The sequence below is a fragment of the Anguilla rostrata genome, chromosome 9, assembly GCF_018555375.3.
Source record: "Anguilla rostrata isolate EN2019 chromosome 9, ASM1855537v3, whole genome shotgun sequence".
Classification (NCBI taxonomy): Eukaryota; Metazoa; Chordata; class Actinopteri; order Anguilliformes; family Anguillidae; genus Anguilla; species Anguilla rostrata.
In genome coordinates this window covers 44,368,506-44,390,808 of record NC_057941.1, presented here as the reverse complement: position 1 = coordinate 44,390,808, position 22,303 = coordinate 44,368,506, and the positions used below count along the sequence as shown (strand labels likewise).

Sequence of the window (22,303 nt, the reverse complement as noted above, 5' to 3'; positions counted from 1 at the left end):
ACTGGTATTATATCTCTCCTAGCTACAGATACATGTTCACATTCCCCCTTTAACTGTTCATAGGACACAGGCTATTTTAAACCGAAAGCACCTACAAATACCTTTGATATTTCTATGCAGTTTACAAGGGAACAATTCAAAATTCCATTTACTTACATGAAATACTTTATGGCAGTGAAATGAAATCAGCCTATTTAGTGCACTCCTTAAAAAACACAGGCACCACAGCATCACATTTAACAGAGAGCTTGTGAAACTGAGCTTTAAACATTTATAACACTAACAAAGACTTAGTGATACTTGTCAAGAGATTGTGAACAAACAAAAAAGGAAGTGAAACATGATTGTTTTCATCAAGAATTTAATTAATGCCCAAGAAACTATAAACATTTGACATCTATGGAAAACAAAAGTCAACAAATCAGACAAATGATGTCAACCTCGTCATAATAAAAATCTCACTCTATAATTTGGCCATCAGCTAGAAAACAGTGAGCTAATTTAATTATGTAAGTTTTCATTATATGACAACATAAATTTTGTGAAACTATTCTTTAATTACTTGAGCATTCAGTTAAGGCGTGCCATTGTCCTACTTTCAAATAAAATAAAGCACCTTTTAAGGCAATTCGACTTTCCCTTGAATATTCTATTTCCGACAGGGTGTAGTTATAATATTTGCCAGCAAGGGGCAAGCTCTGTCAACAAATCTCACTTTCTTGAAATCTAGTCGTAAAAACCTAGTGAAATGATATTTGTATCAACTCTCCCATACTGCTGGCCTGTTAGGCAACATTTTTAGCTCAGAACTCTTTCTGGGAGAAAGACTGTTTTCTGAATTTCATGTGACCACATCGGCAGTATTAATATAGAACAGCATGACTGTCGCTGCCTACAAGAAAGCCAGTGGCTGAGTACCAACAAATGCACAAATTCCATGCTCAACACCAAAATGGCAGCATATAACTTGCATTTATGTCAACAACCAATCATGCACTTCGAAAATCCGCCACAAGAGGATAGGCTCATGCCTAATGTCCACCTGCTACAAGGGGACTATACAGAACTCTTCAACCTGTCAGAACTCAGTGACCCATTGTCGGAATGTGTTATATAGAATACGCACTCACACGGTTGGCTTGTGACTGAGGAAATAAATCTGTTGAATATACAGATTACGCAGTTCATCAGCTCAAATTCATTAATAAAACACACACACATAATACTTGGGAGTGAAATTGTTTTTTGATGTCTTAAAACCATTTCCCTTGTTTCTTTCATTTACAAAGTATTCACTTCCACACATACTCGGTATCAATTCAATTCCATTGTTGTCATTCCGGTTAGTTGGGTAACTGTTTGAACTACCTTGATCTACAAGGAGAAAAGCCCAGAACACCATTGTTGAAGACAGGGCAGTGGGAACACTGATAACCGTTAGTTGGGTTTATGGCAGGGAGGTACATAGGCTTCCCTGGCTGAAAAGCAAAAGGACCTCACGTGAATACTTTTTTTTTTTTTGAGAGCTAGAAAAACTGAAGAGACGAAAAAAAAAAAAAAAAATCACCTCACTCATTCATCAAGAATCGCTTCCCAGTCCTGTGGTTAGCCCTGTAACCCTGGGGTTAGCCTTGAATGTGCTGCACACACACACGTTGGGGTGCGGGGTGCGAGGGGTCAAAATCCAAACGCAGAGGCTGCCCAAAGATTCCCACGGAACACAGGTGCTACAAGGACAGGACGTTTATAGATGGTTCTTTCACAAAGTTTCACCCCCTGTAGCTCAAGGACTACTTTTCCAATAGGCACTGGAGCTCGCCGAGGTGGGGTGGGGTGGGGGGTCCACACACTCAGTTTCCTGTGCTTTCAGGGTCACACCTGGATATGTGAATGCTCGGCAGCGTAAGAGGAGATTACACCCACCTCCCTTTAAGGCTTACAAGAGGTTTTTTTTTTTTTTCTTTTCTGGGAAAGCGACGCTAGGCATTAAAAGAAATCCCTCTCCTGCTGGTCAGGGTATTCACAAGCGAACACTGTTCCGTCTGAGGTTCTGTGGAGAGACGGGGTGCACGCACAAACGGAAGAGCCCAATCAGGCGCTGTCTTACAGGCAGTCAGTCATGTGGGAGAGCGCTGGCGCATGAGGCTGTGGCAGCCAGGGTTCCGCTGTTGTCCTTGGCGACACGGGAGGGGAAAAATTCCGCTCAGCCTTGCACTCAGCCACTGCAGTTCATACCGGAGCCCGGTTCACTGGGTTGGGCTGCCACAGCTGCGGATCCCAGAACGGGCAGTGGGTGGGGGGGTGCGTGCGTGTGTATGTATGTGTGTGTGTGTGTGTGTGTGTATGTGTGTGTGTGTGTGTGTGTGTGTGTGTGTGCGAGAGTGTGTCTGTGGAAGGGGGGAGGGGATCTTTCACAGGCGGAAGCTCTCTCCTTTGCCGTCGATGTGCTTCAGGCGCAGGTACACGTCGGTGCCGATGCCCTGCATGGACTGGATGGACAGGGAGCCCCCCAGGTACTCTGCGTACGCCCGCGACGTGGGCAGGCCGAAGCCGAATCTGAAAGGGGACAAACGGGACGACCCCCGAAAGGGTGAGAGGAGGCCCCACGGGCACACTGACCCACAGCTGCTGCACCCACCCTAAAACACAGGGGCACCCATCTCCTACCACAGAACAGCCAATCAGAAGCAGCATTCAGAATGCTTTATTTTCCTATACAAATCCACATAAAAACCCCTTCCGTTTTTTAAGACCCAGAAACCGTATTATTAGCATGATGATAATTTACTGGCTGCATTAACTTTGCGTTCGCTCCTTAATCCCACGCCCGTGCCCCCGTGAGGACCGGCAGTACGCAGCGCAGACAGCAGGGGGCGCCGGCGCTCTCACCCGTGCATGGGGCCCGACTGCGGCCCGCTGTTGGTAATGTTGTCGAAGAGGTTGCTCATGCGGGGGTCCTGGGCGCTCTGCTCCGCCGTGCTGAAGTGGTAGTCCATCACCTTGGCCAGGATGCTGTGCGGGATCCCGCCTCCCCGGTCGGAGATCCTGCAACGCCATTGGACAGCGGAACCGTCAATTAGCGCTCTGCCCTCTCAGCCACGGGAGACTGATAGCTTAAATGCTGATAATGCAAAGCTGAGCCACTCTATATGCAAATAGCCTCGACTCAAAGCCACTGTGAGAAGAGTCTCAGTTGGATACTTCTACGTGTAAATGGGCACAGATCACCAATGACACAGTGCTCTTTTGTGTTTTAATAATGACCAGTAAATTTAGCTTTCAAAGTTTTTTCTTTCTTTCTGTACAGTTTGAAATCAAGCCAATAAAGGTTCGAAGACCCAAACCTTCCTCGAGTGCAACTTATTTTCAGTAAATTAATGGAAAAGAACATTTTTACCACCACTGTATATATCACATATATACATATTAAACTGTATATATAACAGTTTAATTATCATCATGCGGCGTTAGCAAAAAAAGTCCCCTTTGTCCTAAAATCCGTTCTTTTGACTATTTGCCCAAACGACACAACCGGTGCTCCCACTGTACGAGGCAGGAAAATAAAATAAAAAAAAGATTTCCGGACGACCGCTTGTAAAGGTCACCAAGAGAACGTCCGAACAATGTCAACACGTACGGCAAATAATCGAGCGCGAAGGCTGGCAATATGCTGACCCGCTCAGCGCAAGCCAAACATTTTTGGCGTCGGTAAATTTGCTCAGAGTAAACAGCTTTTCGCCGCTCTCGCTCGGGGCATTAGCGGAGCCTGGTGGCGACACTTAAGGGGGAGCGGGGGTGGATTTGAGGGGAGGGGTCCCGCTTTGTAATTCCCATGGTGACCGCATGTTGCCAGATCAGACTAAATCCCTCCGTTTTTTCGCTTGTTTGCCCTCAACTGATCATATCATTCTTAGGTGCAAAGTGTCCGTACTGTTGAGGAGAAATCCAGTTTTTTTAAAGCTTCAACAAATGTTAAAATGGCCCCCCCCCCATTAGTGCACACACTCACCTGATGACGAAGTCTGTTTCGTTGTTGGCGATGGTGACTGCTATGTCAGGCACGTTGTACGGTGTGTCCAGGTGACTCTCCATGGTGGCCCTGCAGACAGAGGAGGCGGGTGAGGAGACGGGCCCAATCCCCGGCCACCTCGCTGGGTCACGTGACCCAGAACAACCAACCATCCTGAGCCATGATTTTCTAATGTACGATGCCCAATATGACTTTGGGCTTTTATTCTGACTGCAGTTTCTGATTTCAAAGGCCAGCGAGAGCCAATCAAGTCAGATTAACGGGGCCTATGGAGAACCATTTTTCAAAAAGAAAAACCATTAGACACGCATCAATGCAGAGGCCATCTGCCCTATTATGGCTGGTGCCTCCGTGAACACACACACACACACACACACACACACACACACATTCTCCCAAACATCTCATTTTATAGAGCAGACTTCAAAAACTAAAATGATAATATGTGCAAATGAACTGCCCTTAGTGCAATAAGGAGATCTCCTGATCCCCCCCATCCCACCCCCACTACTCTCTCTCTATCGCTCCATCTCTCTCCCTCCCTCTCTGTCTCTCCCTCTGATCTGGACGCTCATGCTGCTCCCCTGTCCCAGTTCAGGCAGGGGCATGCGGTGCCCCGGGGGCTGACAGGAACCCCCGGGGGGCTCAGTGAAGCCCAAGGCCCCGCCCCGCCCCGCTTAATCTGGCCCATTCAGACGGCACAAAGGGTGGCAGGGTCATTCACAGGCCCCGTGGAGCAGCGCGGACAGGGAGGAAAAGGAGGTGCCAGCCTCGCTGCCCGGCTCCCACGCGCTATGTGGCTCCAGGAGGGGCGTGTCTCACGTGTGTCAGGACCTCCTGCCAAGGACATAGAGTTCCCATACAGAGAGAGAGAGGGCAAAGAGGCAGGACACAGAATTCCCATATGGAGAGAGAGCAAGGACACAGGACACAGAATTCCCATATGGAGAGAGAGCAAGGACACAGGACACAGAATTCCCATATGGAGAGAGAGCAAGGACACAGGACACAGAATTCCTGTACGGAGAGAGAGCACCCCAGTAATAGACTAATGATTGCACTTGTTGTACGTCGCTCTGGATAAGAGCGTCTGCTAAATGCCTGTAATGTAATGTAATGTAATGTAATGATTGATTCGCTGCTTGCTCACTGCTTGACTACTGATCTGGGATTACTGCCCCCAGCATACTCAATCATCTTAACTAAATATTAATGAAAGAGTGACTAGAACATATTAACATTAACTACACTGGCTGTGTCAATGTGTCAAGTATGACAATTCCCTGAATAATTACAAAATCCGAAAACCTTTCGTAACACTGTCATAAATTTCATGCACGTGGATTGCGTAAATATTTAACAGCGTGATTCAACTAGCAGGCTCCGCGCTGCCGAGAAGTAGAGAACCCACTGACCCAATATGACACTGGCCTCAGTATCGGAAAAACAGGCCTGTAAAAAGCAAATACATATGAAACTCCATACTCTCTATTCAACACAATAGCGTCTATTCTCTCATGAGCCAAGCAGATGGTCTATGGACACAGAAGCCTGCCTTTTATGTGCACTTACTTATCTTTATCGTTTTTTTTCAGTTTGATCTTGAGGCAAGACCACTGACACCTATGCTGATTTGTTGCCCCACAACTTTTTACAACGGACACCAATGAAATTTTAGTAAACCACAGGCTACGAATCCATCATAAAATGACTGAGTGAATTTAGCTTACCTACAAGCTTGTAATTGTGACTTCCTAAGACAAGGGTTCAGGGTATTTCCTGTTTAAGTTTTTCTGAAGCCATAACATAACTGGAGCGCACGCATTTGGTCCAGTGCAGTCTCTTTTCTCTTCTGGACAGGTGTTGAAGAGATGTACAAAGAAAACATGGTGGTTTATTATGCCCTAAATCTACAGAGGCAACAGTGGAAAGTCTGGAAAGCCATAATCAAGGTCACATGCCTGGCCAGGACCCACAGAAATCTAACTGGGAAACCAGCCAGTGACTTAACTGTATTTCTCCCAGGACCATTCCAAAGATTAAACGGGGAGAAGTAAATTACAATGGAAATTAAAACTAAAATTTCCATTCAAATTTTTTAAATAGAAACTGATTGCCCTCTGGCAATCAAACTTCAACTTCAGGAACTTGGTGTCTTGATCAAATGAGAGCAATATTGAGCTTTTTGGCCAAGTACACCAGTTGTGTGTTTTTGGCATCAGAGAATGGATGGTTACATTGAAAAGGATGTCATGCCTGCATTGAAACATGGCAGTGGAGCTTTGGTGGTATGGGGTCGTGTTGCACCTTGCTAAGGTCAATTAAATCATGACCTCCAGCAGGTACCAAAAACTTAGTACACTCCCAAGAAGCCCAAACTGCAAATGGATCTTTCCACCAAACATTGATCCTCAGCTTCAACCAGAAAATCGTTAACGATCCACCAAATTTTTGGCTCGTCTTTATCAAGGGTGCCAGCCATTTTGGAGCCCACTGTGCCTCTTCCTTGTACCCCAGATTCAACCTCACCTTCTGACGGAATTGCGGTTTACTGACGAAATCACAAGCGCCAGTGCCTCAGTTGTTATGACGCAAATAAAAAACACGATCGTTCATCTTTTGTCCTGAAGCAGTACATGTTCAGAAAGCTGCTCCAAAACAGAATAACAGGAAGTTGCTCAATAATAGAACTCCGCCTCGGGATCAATCCTCTTGATTTATGGGCCCAGCTCTGAAACCACAACAGGATAATATTGCCTACCAAGGTAAAGGACCCCCCCCACCCCCCCCCCCACCCCCCCACCCCCGCCCCTATCTTTCGGCACCGGGAAGCGTGAATTAAAATAGCGGTTTTGTTAAAGCCAATGGCCGATCCACACTGCGAGTGCCTCCACACTTGCCTGCCAACTGGGGCAGGGGGCACATCGGCGGCACGGTCCGAACCCCTCGCTGGCGCCAAATGCACCGCGCCCACTGTTCCCCTCGCTGGCCTGGTTCTGGTGGGTCTGGGGCGCGCGTGCGGTCACGCCAATCGATCCCTTTTTGAAGTTCTGGAAGTCACGCTGCATGCGTCCCGCGGGTCAGCGGCCGTGTTCCAGGGACGCTGGGAGCACGTGGGGGGGGGGGCCTACTGATCCGAACCGGCCTCCTGCAGGGGCCCGTGACCGTAAAAGGGGGACCGAATTCTGGGGCGCGCGCGCGGGACGCCGGTACCTCATGGCGTTCTTCAGCAGCTCCGGCAGGATGTAGTCCAGGGGGAGGGGGATGAAGGGGAAGCGGGCCGCCACGTGGCCGTTGATCCGCACCCGGGGGGCGCTGCCGTACTGGTGCTCGCACAGGCGCCTGCCGGAGACAGAGGGGGGGGGGGGGGTGTGAGGAAAACGGGGCGGAGCCACAGGCATTTTTACCCCAGTCCCAAAAACAATACGCTAACGACGGGCTAATAATAATACCGGACCCCTCCCTGGCGCTACAGCACGAGCTCGACCTCAAAATGGTGTCAGACGCAGCACTGCCAGACCATGACAATGACCTCTAACCAGTGACCTCTCTCGCCCAGCTAGTGTCTGTGGTTGACCTTTAACCTTTTCCTGTAAAATCCCACCGAAGATGATTTTTACTCTGAAACTTATATTGTATGTACCAATAACTGATCCACGGGAGTTAGGTATTTGCAGCAGTCGAGCCAGCAGTAATTACTAGGGCATTAGGAACGGAAAACATTCGCGGTTGGCCACCGCGCCCGGGCCTACGTGCAGAAGTCAGCGTGACCTGCTGACTCAGGAGCCCCAGCGCGCTGAGACCGAAGCTTAGGCCCATTGTCCCGCGGCGCACTGGAACATAGCGGCCGGGCAGAGTGAGCGGGACGAGGGGGGGGGGGGGCGAGGGCGCAGAGAGAGGCAAACAGCTGCACATTCCTTCAGAGCCGAACGCAGAACAACAAGTGAGCGGGCTGCGTGCGCAACATTCGTACCGCGGCGACAGTCGGCCATATTTATGGAGAACACGAGAGGGTCGGAGGGGAGCAATAACAGCTCCAGGGAACCTTGCTCCTCACTCCACACACTTTCCGTAAGGGGCTACATTTCGACGCACCCACAACGAAGCACATCTACAATCCCCGGGTCCCTTTCTTTCCCATTGACTCATCATAAGAACAACGGGGATTAGATCTGACGAATAATTTGGTAAAAACACAAGTTCTCAGGACCAACACTCCACCCTGCTGTACTGTCTACACATGCAATCTTCCCCTCATACGCCACACCCTACAATTTTCTAAAATATCTTGTGATTGAAGGGATTGAATTAATGTCCAGAAACAGGAGGAACTCCCCACACAGTTCATTTCACAATTATAAGCGCCAACGCGACACCACAAGTATTAAATTCAAATTAAAAGGGAATGTTTTTTTAACCTAGAAGGCAAGAATAACACTGGTAAATTGAGTGCAAAGTACAGACAGTATATAGTTTTCCTGCTGTACGCTTTAAACTTCTGCTGCAGCATGACAACACTAGCTGGCTAGTGATATGCACACAGGATATGCCGGCATGCTTGTTTATTCAGTAAAAGAAGACACTCGTGTTCCCCGTGGTAACCACTCGCTGACTGTTGAGGGAGGCGCATGACAACAACCTGAGGCAGAGATGTGACTGGATGGTTGTGTTGCTTTGGAAACTGACTGGCCAACCAGCTCTCACCAGACCACTTAAAAAAAAAAAAAAAAGTATTTTCCATTTCACTCAAGAGCACTTCCTCTTCTTGTTTCTGAAATGTTCTTTCTGAGGGCTGTGATGTGCTAACCTCTATTTTAGCCCCGTTCTCACACAGAGGGGGGCGAAACGCAGACCTGACTCAACTTCAAAAACAAGACATAGAGTAACACTGACATCAGCATTTTTCAAAAACCTTGTGCTTCTCAAACAAGCACAAAATTCAGACTGTTTGCAGAAATAATATTCTAAATAAATAATATAAGAAAATCACACACAAAAAGGTCACACGGGATCTGGATGTTCATAAATATTTTATCTGACCAATTCCCACTCTTTTTATACGTGTGACCTGTCAAATTATTGGTGAACCAGAAAGTAGCAAGGACACATTATTAAAAGATGTGACAAACCAGAAAATCTGTCAGAAACCTCCACATTTGAAGGAATGATTTTGAATCAAATTGCTTTCAGGAATACATATTTCTAAAACATAAGATGGGCAGTTCTTCCTTCTGTTCACACTTCAGGTCATTCAGGGGACATTTGCTAATTAAGATAAGAAAACAAAGCCCACATTGTAGCTGTCAAACGCGTCTGTGCAGGAGCCCTGCCCAGAGGTAAGGTCAACACAAACAAAGGCGCAAACGGTGGACTGGGAGAGACGTTTACACTAGAGAGCAGAGGCTCCACGAAGCCACTCACCCCGCAAAATCCACCCACTTCTCGATGATCCTTTTCGGGGAAAGACGCCTGCATATGATTCCCACGAAGTCGGCCTGAAACGGGAGACAAACATCTGAGTGTGGGGGTTGGGCGGGGGGGGGGCACAGTTACATCACTTCCAGCTCTGCGTTAACCCCCGCATAACACCCCGCCAATCACACCGCATTCCCTGAGGGGGGGGCTCTCGTCTGCATGAAAGGGCCGTCAGGGATGACAAACGGCTCCCCGTTACGGGATTACGTAACGGCAGAATAACGAGGAACAGCTTTGCATTTTCGCCACGGCACCTGCTGCAGGGACGCACGCAGAAGCCATGTGACCTCAGGCGCAGGCACGGACGGTGGAAAAGAAAAAAAATGAACGAACGCTAGGGTGTTCTCCTGGCTTGGACACCAGGACCATTGGCGGGGTAAACGTGGTGGGAGATGGTGGAGGATACCACAAAGATTTCCATAAGCAAATGGTTTTAAAACGAATGCATCTGCCTCTCCAACAATGGGGTTAAGGAATGATGAATAGTGAATATATAGGCCTGTGTACAGTATGAGAGGAGCAGATCAGGCCTCTGTGCGCTACATCTTGTTGAGGCTCTTCTTCTTGATTCCCGTGGGCCATGGAGATAAGCCCATGGTTCTAGATATGACCTGAGCACCATATTCATCAAGCATCTCACAGCCTGAGTGATGACCTCAAATCAGGTTTCCGCCTGTCCACATGCTAACCTCATCCACCACGAGCTAAAAGGCAAACTGATCTCAGATCAGCACTTCTACTGCGAGGCACTTTACGAATACGGGCCCAGGTCTTCACCGTGCTGACTGTGGTAAGGGTCCAGTGACATGATGTATAACCGGCCCTTCAGTCCACAAGGGAGAGGAGGCTATTAGCGGCATTAGCGGTTGCTAAAAATCAACTCCTCTCGTTAATGAGGAACCTGCAGTTTGCCTGCGACAGTAGCAAAGTTCTCCCGCTCAGTAACTGCGCAGACACGTTTGAGACACTGACCCATTTCAAACGACAACTGAAGACTCACCTCTTCAGGCTGCACCTCTCCCCATCCCTCCCTACCCCCCTGTAAATGACTGTAAGCTTAGGGTTGTAACTACGCAGCTGTTTCGTAGGTGACTTAGGTGCATTAACTGTCTTAACTACTACTTGTATTTTTTCCATAGACTGTGTTGTTGCCGTTCTTGTTGTTAGTGTTAATCAGTTTAACCTTCAGGGTCCAAGCTGAACTATGCGGTTGTTCCCTGCACTTGGACCGGTACTTCTCTCTAGGGGTCTAGCGTCTGCCAAATGCCTGTAATGTAATGTAATGTAATGTAACTCAACTCATGGACCATGAGGACATGAGCATTCTCAAAGGGTATCACAGCAGTGAGATGGGCCTACAGTTACAATTTCTTAGTATTCCAAAAAGTAAAATAGGGAGGGAAAAGATGACAGAGGTGAATTAATGAGCAGTGGACACTGGATGGGGATTCTGTCAATCTTAGCTTGTATGAGAAAACAACAATATCGGTCAATCCACCACTGTTTGGAAAATCCACAGATTTAAATGAGTGTTTATTGCTGTGAATGTTACACAGAAATATAGTGCAACCAACCCCTGTGTGCTAATGATGGCATTCACCCAGTGAGATTTAATCTGTAACGCACAAACTGTTTCAGCATTTTCTCCTCTCCTCGGTTCCATTGTTCTAAGCAGAAAAACTGGACATGAAAACACGTGGGCCTGAGATCCCTCGGCCCTGGACGCCTTCAGCGGAATGCGAACGCGATTCCGTTCGTGAGACGTACCGTTGCACAAACACGCCCGCCCCAGTGGAGGGCTGGGAGAAAAACAGGGAGATCAGATGACACGCGAGAGCGCACCTCCTCCCCGGAGGGTTTTTTGGAGCGGTGTCAGTGCCCTCAGACAGGAGTGCAGCCAGCGAAGGTTTAAACAACCCCATTACAGGACTCGGTGAATAAAGCTGTGTTTTTTTTTTTTTTTGACAAGCCCCCGGGCGGAGCCAAAGCTGCACACTGACCTGAGCGGACTTCGGCGCCGTCACACCCCAGCGACCCCTGCTCAGCAAGTTTAGTTGTACAGTCATCCAGCAAGTCGCTCGGGTTATAAATATATCTCCTTGTAATGGGGTCATATGAAAATACTCGGGCTTCGGTTTCAACGCCGCTCCACTCAAATGGAAAAAGGCTTTACTGGCCCTTACATAACCATTGTTGAAGGCCGTGTGCGAGGGGGGCTGAAAGGAACAGGGCAGGCCCTGCTGATGACCACGAGCCTGGCTGTGTATGGGCACAATTCAGCCAGGGTCCCATCGTGACTCTGAACAAACTGTGCTCGCATCAGTACAGAACCACTGATCGCTGACTCAGCATTTCTGCTTGCATCGAGCCAGCCAGAATATGTCTCTACTTCACAATCCCAGAACTGGCACAACTTTGAAAGAAACTATCAATTCACTAAGAGCCAAGTGCTGTGATTGCACTTGTTTTTATTAGTATAAGCACAGGGAACAACACTACAGTTCAGGAGGGTTCATTTACAATTCGCTAGCGTGAGTTTGAGACCTACGTTTTCCTCGTGCAGGGCCAGGTGGTGCGTTGCCAGCATGCGGATTCCCAGACGAGAGGTCAGGGTGGTGTCCAGGAAGTTGCGAACCAAGTCCTCATCCTGAAATAGAACACGCGGGCCAGCCGTGAGCGCGGCCACCTCGCAAAGCCCAAGATGGCAACAGTGAAACGAGATGTGAAACCAAACTTGCTGACACGTCAGCGATTCCCTAAAACTGTGGCCATTTCCCAGAGGTGGAAAAATCCAGGGTCACACAGTAAAAAAAGTCCTCTCCAGTATTTTGTTCCAATCACCCGGATTTGGTCATTAGCACAATTCTTCGCCCAGGTGGTAGAACTCATTAGTGGACCCAGCTGGCTGAGTTCAAGGGTGGAAGAAAGACATGGCAGGACTATTTACTATCTGACCCCCTGGACTTTCCACTTCTGCCTTTTCTCCAACTCTTCCAGCATCCGCTCTGACAACATAAAGTATCGTCAACCGGTCAGAGGAAGCCGTTCGACGTCACGCTCGAGAGACGCGTTTCTCATGAGTCGGCTATAACTATAAAAAAACGAGCGAGCACGCGTGTCCCGGTTTATCCACGCCGGTGCCGGGACGGGTCATATTCGGAGCGGTTACCGCGGTTACGGTTACCTGTATGTGTCTGCGGCACTCCCGGAAGCCCTCGGCCAGCATGGTGACCACGTCCTTGTGGTCGTCCAGCAGCTGCTGCACCAGCGTGCTGTACTGGGCCTCCGTCTCCTGGTCCTTGACCTTCCAGAGAGAGAGAGAGAGAGAGAGAGAGATAGAGAGAGAGAGAGATAGATAGAGAGAGAGAGAGAGACAGAGAGAGATAGAGAGAGATAGAGAGAGAGAGAGAGAGAGAGAGATAGATAGAGAGAGAGAGAGAGAGAGAGCAGCCATCTTAAGTACAGGCAATCCAATGGGCCGTGGTGACCAGCCACCGACAGTGTGGCACGGAGAAGGTCAAAGTGGGATTTCACCACCCGTTACAGTCAATCAATCAATCAATTAAACTTTATTTATAAAGCGCATTTCTGACAGCGGGTGCAACTCAATGTGCTGTACATAAAAAAAAGACAAACAGGGATAGTTAATTTTCTTGGTGGGTTAATTTTATTATATTATTATTGTTTTTCGATTTTCTTTCAGTTTTTACCTTCACCGAGAGATATTTAACATATCCACAAAAATTTCTGAGGACCGGTCAGGCTTTACAACAGCTGGCATTGGGCAATTTGTGGTTAAAAGCAAGAAAAAACACTTTGAGCAACTCCGAAGAATCTTGTACAATGATGTCATGACTCCGTACGTCTTCATCCATAATGAATCAGTATTCTGGAAAATCCAGTTGGGTAACTGGGACACAAGTCAGCAATGTGTTAAAAACACCTCGATGTCTGCCAGGTGGTGTTCCCTGTTCATTTAAAGGGGCAGTTCACACAAAAATCAAGTAAAGCCATGTTTCCAATTATGCGGAGTGCTATTGATCCATCCAGATATGTCCACTGAGATTTTACAGTGAGTTTTCTAGATATCCGCTGTAGCTCACCCTGATATAACAAACCTCAAAGTTTTAGCTGCAGCGAATATCTAGAAAACTCGTAAAATCTCAGTGGACATATCTGTATGGATAGATAGCACGAGCAAGTGGCAAGAGCTTCATTTTATTTTTGGGCGAACTGCCCCTTTAATGACGTTTACTCGGTGCAGTGACACACCACACAGCCTCCAATCAAGTATGACTAGTGCCGCGTCATGCAGCTGGCTACAGCACTGCAGCGCCTATTTTAGCACACTGTCAGGAACACTGCACATTTCCAGCAGCGATGACCAGCAATTACAGCAATGAGGCCGTCTTCCTTTTTGCTCACTATTTTCAGTCAAACTCCGAGCAGACACCCCCGCACGCATTCAACAGGATTTCAGACCAGAGCAGTCAAACTGAGAGCAAGGGACCGACCGTCTCTCCTCTTACAGAGGCAACAGGCCCGCAGCTAAATTTGGAAGCCCTTGAACTTGGCCGGTAGACCTGTCTGCATTTTTGTGCCAGAGTGCCCCGCAACCCCACACCCCGCCCCCCACCCGCCATCCCCATCCGTCCCTCACTCACCGCAGGAAAGTCGCTCAGCATGTGGTAGGCCCGGATGTACAGCTCGTGCTGCAAGGACACAGGGAGGATGGAGAAGGGGTTAGAATTTCCCGCAGTGTCCCTCCCTCCAATGGGAGTGCCTGGACTGGAGATATCGCAGAACTTCTCTCCCCCTTCCAGGCCCCAAACACCCCCATCTTACATGACACAAGCACACCATCCCCTAAACATGAAACACCACTGGCACGCACATTCAAAAATCACCAACTCTCACACACACACACACATCCGTACAAATTCTCCTCTTCCCCACACACACACACACAAAAACACACTCACACATCCATACAAACACCCCTCCTCCCCACACACACACACAAAACACACTCACATCAACAAACACCTCTCCTCAACACACACACACTCCTGAACACTCTCCACACACCAAATACACACCCAACTGCCAACACCCTCCCCCCCAACCCCAACCCCCAAACTATTTGTGCTTATCATGTGAGTCTCCTCACAAAGAACCCAAACTCAAACATCCCCAAAATCCCACAGGAACACGCACACGCACAGCCCCATGAAAACAAACATAACCACCACCCCCCTCCGCTCAAAAACAAAAACTCACAGGTTCATCAACAGAAAAACAACGTCATCCACACACGTGCGCAATTACACACAAACATACACCATCTGTCCATAATGTTCCCCACATTCCTTCTGGGGTCATGGAGTGAGACATAAGTAAGCAATGTAATCACACTTCAAACCTGTCTACATGCCAGCACAGGGTAAATGGTTTCACAGAACAGAACGACGTGTGACCGCGATAGAAAACAACAAACAATTTTAATGTGTTTATCAAATTGCAAGCTTATGTATTTGGGCTTGTTTTGGACTTTGCTCAAGAGATACGGTCACGATTAAATCCAGCCTTAACAGCTTTTGTTATTCAAAACATTTAGTTGAAAGACTACACGAATAAAAGCCAGGGCTTTTCTGTCAGTGTAACGTGTTGCAGGAGCCGTCCTCGTTAAATTGAGCCTGAGAGAACCTGACCTCCTCTCAGATATCAGCCAATTGAATTTCTTCCCAGAAAGAAAGACAAAAACAACAGAACCTGCACAGCAACCGCCGTTTTTCTTCAGGACAGCAGAGCTGCGGACTCGGGGGCTGATCTGGGTAAAAGTTCAGCACGTGGCAGGCTCTCCAAGGAAGTAAACAGGGCGGAGTGAGGGGGGGGGGGGGGTGGCTAACGGGTGATAGAGCGCTTCCGCGAAAACAGCGCAGGGCTGCTAAGGCGTTAAAAAAGAATCCCCCTCTTTTTCTCGGACGCCCGAGCAGTCGCGTTCGAGCGTGAGCGTGGCGGGACTGAGCCGACGGGGCGGCGGAGGGAAGCCAGAGCGGGGCCTTTCTGTCTCCGAGCCGCAGGCCCCGCCTCCTGTGGAGCGGGGGTGCGCGAGGGGGGAAACCTGGCAGCCGAAAAGCCACGGAAACAATTCGGCCGAGGCACTCATACGACACCGGCCAGCGATCAGCCCTTCTTCAGTGCCCAGTGACCACCATACACAGTTTAAAAGGGGAAAAAAAGACTAAATAAGACAGCTATAAAGAGGCAGTAAGGCCCTATCATCCTATCGAGAGTTTGTGTTTGGGGTTGGGGGGTGTGGACAAAGTTTGAACAGGCGTTAATAAATCAATAACCTCGACGGACCTCTGTTTGTTATCAGTCCGCAAAAGGTTGTAAGTTACAGGCATAAGGATATGACAGACCAATTTCGCTGCCTCTTATCAGCGGCAGGGGACGCCTGATTGGGCCTCGCAGGGCACTGGGTCAGGCTCCGCCCTATGACACGTCAGGGGCTATGGGGCGACATAGCTCAGGAGGTAAGATTCGATTGTCTGGCAGTCGGAGGGGTTGCCGGTTCAAACCCCACCCTGGGCGTGTCGAAGTGTCCTTGAGCAAGACACCTAACCCCTAACTGCTCTGGCGAATGAGAGGCATCAATTGTAAAGCGCTTTGGATAAAAGCGCCATATAAATGCAGTCCATTTACCATTACCATTTACGTCAGCCCTCTCTGTCCTCGTGGCTACTGTGCCGTCCCAGATTAGGAAGACCCTGCCGCCCCGGCGAAGAAAGCCGAACTCAAACAGGCTTTAGGCGTGCCGTGTTCCCGAAGGACCCCAGCGTGCGCTTGGCTCCGCCCCTTGGTCACGTGACTAATCCATCCCAACCAGAAGGCTGTCCGTAAACCGATTTTAGCACTGGTTCTACCTAATCCTACACAGCTCTCCCCTCCCTGGACAAAGCGAGCGCAGAAAGAACGTTCTGTGCAAGTCGAAGCGTGGGGGTGAACGATACAGTATGTTATTTAATTCTTATTTAACCTTTATTTAGCCAGGGCAGTCATATTTATTTTGGCATCTCTTTTGCAGGTGAGCCCTGCAGCCTGTATGTCGTTGACCTGTCACACTGAGGGAAAACACAGGACGTGCCAAAATTCAGTTGTTCCCAAAAGCTGCCCTCACAGTCATCATAGTATGCGGGAAGTATGCTGAACCACCTCAGTAAATTTTGTGGTAGCATAACATAACATAATATAATGACAAGAACAGGCCATTCAGCCCAAAAATGCTCGCCATTTTCCTAACTAAATCAGTGCTCTGATTACCTACAGACTAGATAGTATCTAACACTGTATCAAGCCTAGTCTTGAAAATCCAGAGTTTCTGCCTCTACTACGTGACCTGGCAGGCTATTCCACACATTGACTACCCTCTGTGTGAAATAATTCTTCCTAATGTCTGTATGGAATCTACCTTCTGTTCATTTCCATTTATGTCCCCTTGTTCTACTAACAGAACTCAACCTGAAGAATCTCTTGTGGTTCATTTGTTTAATTTAAATTTAATTAAATTTAAAATTTAAATTATAAAAGCCTCATTCAAATCACCCCTGAGTCTCCTTTTACTAAGCTTGAAGAGGTTAAGCATCATAAGTCTTTCCTCATAGCTTTTATCTTTCATACCAGGAATCAATTTTGTTGCTCTTCTTTGAACTTTTTCCAGGGTCTCTATATCTTTCTTGTAGTATGGGCCCCAGATGCTAAACTGTGATCTACAGTCAGTGTGTAGCAAAAAACGTCATGCATCCAATATCTGAGCTCTGTGTTGTGTGGGGACAGCGGGGGCGGCACACTGACGCTGGCGACAGCGGAATGCGAAGGCAATGGCCTTTTCTAAAGCCAGTGAGAATCACCCATTGACGTGGAACAAGTGCTATCACAGTGGTGGGAGTCCGACACCGGAGCATTAGCGTGTTCAGAGAGCGGGAGAGAGGCCGTGAGCATTAGTGTGTTCAGAGAGGCCGTGAGAATTAGCGTGTTCAGAGAGGCCGTGGGCATTAGCGTGTTCAGAGAGCGGGAGAGAGGCCGTGAGCATTAGCGTGTTCAGAGAGGCCGTGAGCATTAGCGTGTTCAGAGAGGCCGTGGGCATTAGCGTGTTCAGAGAGGCCGTGAGCATTAGCGTGTTCAGAGAGGCCGTGAGCATTAGCGTGTTCAGAGAGCGGGAGAGAGGCCGTGGGCATTAGTGTGTTCAGAGAGGCCGTGGGCATTAGTGTGTTCAGAGAGGCCGTGGGCATTAGCGTGTTCAGAGAGGCCGTGGGCATTAGCGTGTTCAGAGAGGCCGTGGGCATTAGCGTGTTCAGAGAGCGGGAGAGAGGCCGTGAGCATTAGTGTGTTCAGAGAGGCCGTGAGCATTAGTGTGTTCAGAGAGGCCGTGGGACTCACCACTTGCAGGATGGTGGGGTTGCACCCGATGATGAAGGGCAGACTGCGGAAGCCCTTGATCCGGTGGGCGATGCGCACGGGCAGCTCCTTCTGCAGGTACTTCCCACTGCTCTGCAATCCACACACCATTACATTACATTACATTACAGGCATTTAGCAAACCAAACACACCAAACACACACACACACACACACACACACACACACAAACGGCACACGACACGCACACAATGCACACACATACACATATCCACGCACACACACACACGCCACAGAAGAATGCCACACACACGACACACACACAAATACACACATATACACGCACACACACACACGCCACACACATATGCACACACACACACACACACAAACACATACACACACACATTGGTATTGTGGTACAATTTAACACGCTGTCCTGGACAGCACAAACGGTGACAGGGCTCGACAATAAGGAGTAACTGCTTCCAAACTGAGGATAAAAAGGGGGGAAAGAACAAAAAGAGAAAAGCTCTGTTCTCACACAGTGTGAAGCCGCATTCGTTTTGGGCAGAATGACGCAAACGGCTCTTCACACGATGTTCTGACACACAAAGACGCACGTGGTGTTCAAACACTAGCTCCTTGGACAGCTCGGAGGCAGGGACATAATGTGATTCGGAGGAGAGCACGAGCTTGTCGGTGCACTCCCAGATCTACAATGGAAGCTGCAATGTTGTAGTGCTGGGCTAAAACAAAAACCTGCACCCACACCGGCCGTTTTTTGGATAAGACTGGACATTCATGATAAGAACAATGTTGAGTAGAACTACAGTGGCTCCTCCCTCCATACAACAGCCAACTCAGCTGCCATTAGAGAAGATTAGAACAAGAATGTAAGCTACTCTATTAATCCCAACAGGAGAAATTCCCATTCCATGAAAAACACTCTATTTACCACAGAATTCTCCACAAATTATCAAAATTTGCCTGTTAAGATAGGAGCGCTTTGCTATTGAATTTTTTAATTGAATTGTTTTTACTATTAAAACATTAAAAGACTACAGTCTGAACTCTTGACTGCTGGTCTTACTTCAGCAAGATTTCATGCAACCAATAAATACTGGATACTTAGCAAAGGGATACAACTGCAAGCAGGTTCAAAGTGAGGAAACAATTAGCTACATAACACCGTGAAAGAAACTGCAGGTTTCCGAAGTATATCGAGTAAAAATTATCAGCAGAATGCAAAACTTGACCCAACAACACCTCTGTGCCTGTCTGTTGTATCTCCCGAGATTTACTTTCCCTTTCCAGGAAATTGCTGCACTTCAACACCCCTGGTCTCTGCACTTCTGTTTGCACTGCAAGTCGCTCTGGATAAGGGCGTGCGCTAAATGCCAGTGAAGTCAGGTAAAGGTGACATAATTTCCTGAGGCTGCAGATAACACAGCCGTTTGTGTTGACTAAATGACACAAAGACACTAGCTGCAGCTGATAATATGCACTGTCCGTTCCCCTAGCAAAGTACCCAAATTAAGAACACAGTGCGGAATGTTGCTCACATGTATTGGGGTGATGCGGGGAAAGAATAAGAAATGAGTATTGCTGCTCTCCACTAGTTTCTTAATAACCGAACAGAAGCTCAAAGAATAAAATCATAGAAGAGAGGAGGGAATATTTACCAGAATATGATGCCCATCTGGTGACTTCCCTGCATACAGTAGAGTGGCTGGAGTCAGTCTAACTGACGCCTGCGGAAGGGAAGGACAGAATTAAGTGAGATTCAGACCGTTTGACTGACAGCTGGAATCCTGAGAGCTTGCACGTGACTGATTCCTAAACGTACAGACAGAAACATGAGCTGGGCCTAACACTACATTATGTAAACACACCGACGCACAGTCAGACAAAATACTGGAACTCAATGACAGGATTAAGAAAGTCCTCAAGGCATCTAAAAGTAGGTCCCTGTGTCTTAATTTTATCACACACACATTCAAACTAATAACATCGATAGTTAGATGTAGTTATAAATTTCATGGGTGTTTTCATTTATGAGCAGTATTTTTTCGACATTTTTTTTTTTTTTTTTTTTAAACATCACAGATGTACCAGTATGGGTAAAGGCAAGGAGCTACAAAGTTTCTAATTATCATGCATTCATTACAATAAAAATCTCAAACACTGCCTGTGGGGGCCAATGGGGGTTATTATGTGTACTGTAAACAATAGCTAATCGTCAGTGATAATGGAGACACAAACCCACTTGTCTCCCTTGAATAATTTGTAGTGTCCTAGTTGTCCAATTCTGCTGGTTTGGGTAATAATCCGCCAGGTCGGGCATAACGGCTCTAGTTACGCAACGGTTGTGAGCGCTTGGGTAATTTGATTTAACGCGGTGCTGAATTCGCGGTATTTGTGTGAATGCATGGTTTGATTGAAGAGGACAGAGTTTGGGGGCCGCAGATGTTCTCTAATGAAGCATATTTCACAACGCACACTCTTGTCTGACACAATATCAGGGCTGCAGGAAACACATTCATCAGTTCTCTTAATTACTTGGAAAAGGGGCTGCTTTGAATTCGTGCGTTTTCTCGCCCGTGTAGTACATTTCAACTAGCTATACTGTAGCCTAGCATTTATACATTCAAATGTGCTGTCCTCAGGCAGGTAAAGGTAAAAAGCTACTACTGCAACTCAATATTTCTACACTAAAACATGTGACTTACAAATGTACTGTACACTAACGTAATGGGAAAAATATGTTGAAGTAACGTTAACACAAGGACAGATGGTAATTGAAATCCTTTTGCTTATATATACAGTCAGAGGACGTTTTCAATATGCATAGTTCAACACTCCATGGAAACACAAACACATGCCTGAACAATAATGTCAGTTTTATTTCTTGGAATGATGGAAGAGTCCGCTTCTGACCTTGCTTTAACCCATTATGCAGCAAACGTGTTAGCAAGCTGGTGCCCACATGGAAGGTTAACTTGTCGGACTCAATTTAAGTTTGTTAGCTAGCTGTGCAATCGTTCAAACTCGTCAGTGATTTGACAGTGACTCTCCATTGAACTTCAGAGATATATTCTTCCTTTGATCTACAGAAAGCACGCACACAGTCAACACGTATACGCTAGTTAGGTTTTACTGAGTACGTGAAGCAAAAAACAGCATTTGATCGTTGACTCAGTTATTTTATCTGATCAATGTAGTCATACTATGTTAGCTAGTTGGTACTAGCAGGCTAAGAGTTGTGCAACAATTCCTAACGATAGCGAAAAGTATTTTACATTGGTTTGCTGACACCAATGTGAATTGGTATAACGTTATTATTGCTATCGATTCACACTGAATTCAACTAGCGCAAACAAGTTTCCAAGCGGCTTCCAGTGTTTTTATGTACACGCTATGTACCCATTGTTACATTGATGATTAAAACAGTTACCTTTTCCGCAGAAGCATCGATTGCAGACTGGTTGTAAAACGAAGAAACGGTTTTGGACCTTTCACGAGCCAGCTCGAAATATCCTTGCATTGAGGACGTGGAGCGAAATCTTTCGTTCGCACCGTTGAGACTGATTGTTTTTGAGACGGGGGACCTCAAAATCCTAGTCACCCCGGGACTGGTAATAGTACTACACCCCAGCATCTCCAGGGCTCTACCTGTCACACACGGTCGCATTTTCGATATTGTCTATCTGTACACTGTAGTCGTGTACTGTATTTTCCCCTTGTCTTCAATGGCCGTATTATTAAGCCATTTTAGCGACTGTAGCTAGCTAAGTTTCCACCATACCGAAAACCTTTCTTTAATTCGAAAGCCTTTCTTTAATTTGAGCCACTGTCTCATACGAACTACAGGATGAGCTCCAGTTATATAAAACGAAAGCCCACTCTGAAACACTTTGTCAAAAGACGCAGCGATTTAACCAATCGCTGTTAAGAGGGGCGGAGACAGAGGGTATCTCGCCACTCCCCGCTTCATACTGTACCTAACTGTACACAAAGAACAATGGCCAGCGCGAGCCACTCCGCGGTCGATAGGACACAATGTTCTGTTTGAATTTACGCTGTAGCATTGGAGTGAAAACGCATTTATACAACTACTTGTATATTCTCTTGCATAAGGTGTTTAGGCGAGACAAAACCGACCGGAGTGTCATGTCCATACACTCAGATACCCCCTGTTGGGATTTACAAGCATAGCATTTGTTATGTAACATTGTTTTCTTAATAAAATAATTTTGTCACTGTGGTTGTGTGTTTTATGTATATGCATTTGAAGATTATGAATTAAAGAACAGAGATTTCATGTTGCTTTTGAAAAACCTTTAGATATGTTTACTTTTTTTGCAGGTTATCCTTT

The 22,303-nt window shown here is 47.2% G+C and overlaps 1 protein-coding gene and 1 long non-coding RNA gene across 3 annotated transcripts in view; one reads left to right on the top strand and one right to left on the bottom strand.

Moving 5' to 3' along the window:
• Positions 1-344: 344 nt before the first annotated feature.
• bckdk (branched chain ketoacid dehydrogenase kinase) lies at positions 345-21,837 on the bottom strand. 2 transcript variants are annotated; one of them, XM_064352338.1, is made up of 12 exons: positions 21,383-21,837; positions 19,611-19,679; positions 17,948-18,058; positions 14,170-14,217; positions 12,690-12,809; positions 12,054-12,152; positions 9,452-9,525; positions 7,244-7,372; positions 4,010-4,099; positions 2,890-3,045; positions 2,397-2,556; positions 345-2,363 (listed from the first exon to the last, which is right to left on the bottom strand). In XM_064352338.1, the coding sequence occupies exons 1-11, from the start codon at positions 21,617-21,619 to the stop codon at positions 2,412-2,414; spliced, it is 1,278 nt and encodes a 425-aa protein (XP_064208408.1). In that variant the 5' UTR covers positions 21,620-21,837; the 3' UTR covers positions 345-2,363; positions 2,397-2,411. The 2 variants fall into 2 exon arrangements, with proteins under 2 accessions (XP_064208408.1, XP_064208407.1); XM_064352337.1 differs by having other exon boundaries at positions 345-2,556; positions 21,383-21,836.
• The window catches only part of LOC135263889 (uncharacterized), a 31,873-nt gene continuing 25,642 nt past the window's right edge, over positions 16,073-22,303 (top strand). The window contains exon 1 of the long non-coding RNA XR_010332558.1: positions 16,073-16,203. This is a non-coding gene — a long non-coding RNA (uncharacterized LOC135263889). The remainder of the gene's footprint in view (positions 16,204-22,303) is intronic.

What these genes read in the sequence shown, in the direction of transcription:
- bckdk (XM_064352338.1), bottom strand. Translation starts at nt 21,619, where the DNA reads ATGCGACCGTGTGTGACAGGTAGAGCCCTGGAGATGCTGGGGTGTAGT. An exon ending in TGCTGAGCGACTTTCCTGCG is followed by an intron (nt 12,810 to 14,169) that starts GTGAGTGAGGGA and finishes TCTCTCTGGAAG; the next exon opens with GTCAAGGACCAGGAGACGGA. An exon ending in TGGCCCTGCACGAGGAAAAC is followed by an intron (nt 9,526 to 12,053) that starts GTAGGTCTCAAA and finishes CTCCCGTTTCAG; the next exon opens with GCCGACTTCGTGGGAATCAT.